The sequence below is a fragment of the Gopherus evgoodei genome, chromosome 4, assembly GCF_007399415.2.
Source record: "Gopherus evgoodei ecotype Sinaloan lineage chromosome 4, rGopEvg1_v1.p, whole genome shotgun sequence".
Taxonomy (NCBI): Eukaryota; Metazoa; Chordata; order Testudines; family Testudinidae; genus Gopherus; species Gopherus evgoodei.
Window position 1 is genome coordinate 112092283 of NC_044325.1, and position 4825 is coordinate 112097107.

The window sequence follows — 4825 nt, forward strand, 5'->3', positions numbered from 1 at the left end:
TCTTTGTGCTCACTCTGCTAAGACAGCAACCCAGGGTGCTAGTCAGTGCCCGCAGTGGTTTTGTGATGTTCATAGCACAGGTGGGCACCACAAGCGGGAAGAGGTGACCATGGAGGCTCAGCAGTGAAAGTCTATCTTGAGTATTTTCCCCACAAAATATTCATTGCCGGGGCAACCTGCTAGAAGGAGAAGAAACACACAAGCTAAATGCAGGCTAAAATTTAAAAAAATAGCAACAGCCCAGCGTTGCGGGCTGCCTCTTTATCCAGGCCATGGCTGAAATGCATTGGTAGGATGGGTAGGGAAGCTGGCACTGCTATGGCACATGTTGTACCTGTTCTACGGAGAAGCAGAAGCAGCCTGATTAGGTCTGTTTCACCTCTTTGTGTGCATCTTGGGATTAACATGGCAGATGACTGCATCATTCCGTTCAAAAGACTATGGCCCAGATCCTGGTGTGTGCTGTAGCTATCGCTTAACAAGCACCACGTAACTGGCCATAGAAGGGTCATCCTGCTGTAGGAGGGTCCTCTGCTGCTGCAGAGATGCTGTTGTGGCTCCTACAGTACAACCCCTTTTCCCCACCGTGCTGGTGTAGGGAACATGACTGGGGTTTCCATATGCCCCACTGAGCCCTGACTGCTTTGCTGCCCCAGGATTTGGGGAGATCATAGGCTATCTTTGCATTCTTCTCCCTGAGGCTCCGAGCTGCGGCTGATGTGCAGGAGTTAAGAGCAGTTCTCTGTTATTTCGTACTCAGGTACTTAGGGTCCAGTCAATTCTTTGGGGGAAGAGGGCAGGGGGCGATATATTAGACATGAACCATTTTCTACTTGACTAGGTTCATATGTACTGAGTACGAGCTGTTTTTAAAAAAATATTATTAATGTAATATCTCATGGGAGGCACCAAAGTTTCCCTGCAACTGGGATTCATAATGCACCCTCTCCTCCATGTTTCTGTGGGATTTAGAAGGGGCCTTCCATCACTTTGCATTGACTCTCTTGCCAAAAGAATTAAAGGCTTTAAGATGCACAATGAAGTAAATCTCATATTAAACTCTCTACTACCCACCCTCCCTGTTTCTAGCTCATTCTCCCCCTTCTAGCTTTCCTAGGTCTCGCCCTTCTCACCATGGCTCTCTGGATCCAATCACTGCCTCTCCTGGCCCTTCTTGCCCTTTCTGGCCCCCCTATCAGCCATGCTGCTGCCAACCAGCACCTCTGCGGCTCACACCTAGTGGAGGCCCTCTATCTGGTGTGTGGAGAACGGGGCTTCTTCTACTCTCCTAAAGCCCGACGGGACCTCGAGCAGCCCCTAGGTAAGTCAGTTCTTTCAAGCAGTCCCACTTGCTTCCCCTGCAGCTCACATCAGCTTCTTTCCCTTTGCAAACCACTTCTCTTTCCGCAGGAACTCGCAGGCTATGTATATATGTGTAGGAAGCATGTTGCTGAATCATAGTGAGAAGATGCTTCTCCATCACAGGGTGGCCAGGAAGGAAAGGGGAAGCCTGTACTGCAAGTGTTGGCAGGGAGAAAACTAGGGCACAGCATGTCTTAATAGCTGTCCTTCAGGGCATGCTGTTGAAATGTTAGCACCCATCTTCTCTTCATTGGGGCAAAAATGTATGAAGCAAATAAATGATGCTAATTATTATTATTAATGTGTATTGTGGTAGAGCCTAGCAATCCCAGTCCTGGATCTGGACCCCATTGTACAAATACTGGAAAATCATGTTTCAAATGAAGCTTTGTTTTTTTTTTTCAATGCAAAGATTGGCTGGGTGATCCTCCGATAAAGCTACATGCTGTAGGAATTATCACTGAAGGCTCACACTTGTCTCCTCCCTTAGAAAGCAGGGACTGGGAACAGTGCCATTCCCAGCTCCTGATGGGCTCGTAAAGTGCTTCGTGCTGCCAAATGGCTGACATAGAAGTGGTATTGTCAGGCACCATGGCTCTTCTCAGCCAGTTGGCTGAGCACAGATTGTCTGAAGGAAGGACAAGGCTTATCTACATGGTAGCCCAAGATTTCAGGTGCATTCCAAGGGGAAGAGAGGCTCCTCCATGTAAACATGTCATGGTGTCAAAATCAGGCGCTCACTTGGGTGCCCGTGGCACTGTAGCATCTGCCTGACTGAGGTGCAGAGTGAATGGGCTTGTTTCTAAGCTATTCTGTTAGACATTAAAAGGACTGGCTGGAAAATTTCAATTGAACAGGAAGCCCCTTTGTGCTAGGAGGTTTCCAAACATAAAACAGAGAGCCCCAGAGAACTTCTAAACAAAGACAAACAAAGAGCCAGGGGAAAGTGATGCAATAATGGAAATGGTCACAATTTTTCCATCTAAACTTTTGTAGTTGTACAATTGCTTTTTTTTCCCTTCCAAGCAAAAATTTTCACATCATTTGAAGTTTTCCATGTTTTTCATTGAAAAGCCAAATATTTCTGTTGAAAAAAATTCAGTTAATCAAAAATATGGAAAAATTTTGTAAAAGTCCTCCATTTCCCACTTTTCACCAAACATAAATATGTACCATGTTCCAGTCATCCCTAGGTTACATGCAGCCAGTGAAGAGGAAAATGCTATTCCAGATTCAAGAGGCAGCACATCCAGCCTCACAATTAACACTTGCCCACAGTCCCTTGGGCAGTGTAATTGTTTGCTCAGGCTCACAAGATGAGGCTCCTCTGAGACATTTGCAATTCCAACCTAATTCACCTCCATGTAACAAAGCAGCACATTTTTACGATAGTCTATTACCAGCCAGACACCTCATTTAGCTCAGAAGATCTTTCTCCATCTCTACAAGTCCCCTACAATAATTCTACACCCTCTTCTTTTTAGTATTGCCAATACCCATGAGGTATGGCCCCTCTAATGAGTTACAGAACCTGATCGGAACATGAAATACAGGTAGCATGACCAGATTGCAAGAGTGAAAAATCAGGACACTTTTTTTTTCTTTCCAGGGAGGAGGGTATAGTTCTGTATATAAGACAAAGCCCCTAATATCGGGAGAGTCCAGATAATATTGGGACATCTGATCACCCTAAATACAGGGCCTCTAAAAGCTACAATATTAATAAAGGGAAAATAAATTCAGTTTCACCCTTTTTTCCAATCAGCTCTATACAGGAAATCCTGATCACTATAAAGAGGTACCCCAGCTGAGATAAAACAGCCAAATGTATATAATTCCACAAGGTTTTCTTCTTTTTCCTGGCAGTGAATGGCCATCTGCCGAATTCGGTGGAAGAACTGCCATTCCAACAGGAATACCAGCAAGACAAGAGGGGAATCGTTGAGCAATGCTGCCATAACACCTGCTCCCTGTACCAGCTGGAAAACTACTGCAATTAGAGGAGAAAAATATGGAGGGGAGTGTGTGTCTGTGTGTGTGAGAGAGAAAGGCACTTTTGGTTTTGCACCTTTAAAGCAATTGAATAAAAATGCTGTGAATCTACTGAAGGAGCTGTGTAATTCATTATATGTTTGCCTCTAGAGCCTACTTTATGTTTTTTTCAGGAATCCAGAGTCTGAAAAGTCTTGTGCAGTCTGATAGGTCTGTATCAAAGGGATCAGAAAGGAATGGAGTCACCCATCGTGTAATAATGCCTTTACCCAACTCAGAAGACTTCTTGGGAATCTAAAAAGTCCTAAAAGCAGAGAACACAATGCTGAACTGGGCATGTCAGGGTTAGTAGTAGAAACTACCATCAGTGACTTGGTGATAGGTGGTAAAAGGGGGATTAAGATGAAGCATGTCTTGCCAACAACTTACTCCCGTACCATCTCCATCAGCACTTGATACTGACCAACTTTCTGTAGGTCCATGGTCCAAATATAGAAGCACTGCTGGGAAAATGGAACTCATTCAGATAGCTGGGCTCAGGCTGCTATAAGCAAAGAGTGGAGTAATCTCTTAACTATAACTGGTTAAATTAATCATTATGAACAACTGATTAAGTGAATCCAGCTCTCTTTCTGTTTGCAAATTGCCCACAAGTAGCTCATGGTTATTAAAAATGTGTTTGCTTTTCAGCAGTCTTTAACCAATAGTTCACAGAAAGCTAATTTAAGTGAAAGGCGTTTCCCCAAACCATTTGTAGTGACTACTCAGTGTTCAAAATGTGCTGTTTGAGCTGTGCTCCATGTGGAACATGGAATTGTTTCTGTTCCTTGCTGGGATTTCCCTGACCCTTATAACATGCTGCCCCTTCCACTCAAAACAAGTTGTTGCCTCACAACATGAATTTCATTTCTTGATTAATCTGATCTCAGCTGCAGCCCTGAAAAGCACCTACACTCAACTGCCTCGCTTCAATAAAACAAACAAGGTTACTGAGATTCAAATGCTGTAAGTGTGGGAGGCCATTCCCATCTTATTTTTGCACCTAGGGTGTTTAACTTTATTGTCCCTTTTCATGGGGAACACTGCATACCCCTTTGCGCTGCACTAAGCATCCCACTCCATCACTGAGACGAGTTATGGGACTACCCTCTTATCCAGGGAAAGAAGTGGGCGAGGTAATTTCTTTTATTGGACCAACTTCTGTTGGTGAGAGACACACACTTAAATCCTGTGGCAAAGTATCTTCTTCTCCTCAGTAGGCTCAGTCCTTTTTAGCCTTGGAGACAGAGGCTTGGGCAAGACAAATCCTTACCAGTAGCACAGGGTCAGGCTATTCCTTTCCCCAGTCAGTCCTTTGTGCTTGTTTTGCTTCCCTTCTGGTGAGGAAGTGCAGCCTTTCTTTCTGGAAGGGTTCAGTGTCTTGCTGTACCCAGCCTACTGAAAGCTTCCCTGCCCCTTCCACACAGGGGAG

General features: G+C 44.7%; 1 protein-coding gene across 1 annotated transcript; it reads left to right on the top strand.

Annotated features, from left to right (window-relative positions):
* The first annotated feature begins 1134 nt into the window (after window positions 1-1134).
* On the top strand, window positions 1135-3362 carry INS (insulin). The gene is made up of 2 exons (XM_030562625.1): window positions 1135-1321; window positions 3229-3362. Exons 1-2 carry the CDS (start codon window positions 1135-1137, stop codon window positions 3360-3362), a joined length of 321 nt encoding a protein of 106 aa, XP_030418485.1.
* The last annotated feature ends 1463 nt before the right edge of the window (window positions 3363-4825 follow it).

Excerpts from the sequence above, each read along its gene's own strand:
- INS (XM_030562625.1), top strand. The coding sequence starts at position 1,135 with ATGGCTCTCTGGATCCAATCACTGCCTCTCCTGGCCCTTCTTGCCCTT. Across the intron at positions 1,322-3,228 it reads GGACCTCGAGCAGCCCCTAG|TGAATGGCCATCTGCCGAAT; the intron begins GTAAGTCAGTTC and ends TTTTCCTGGCAG.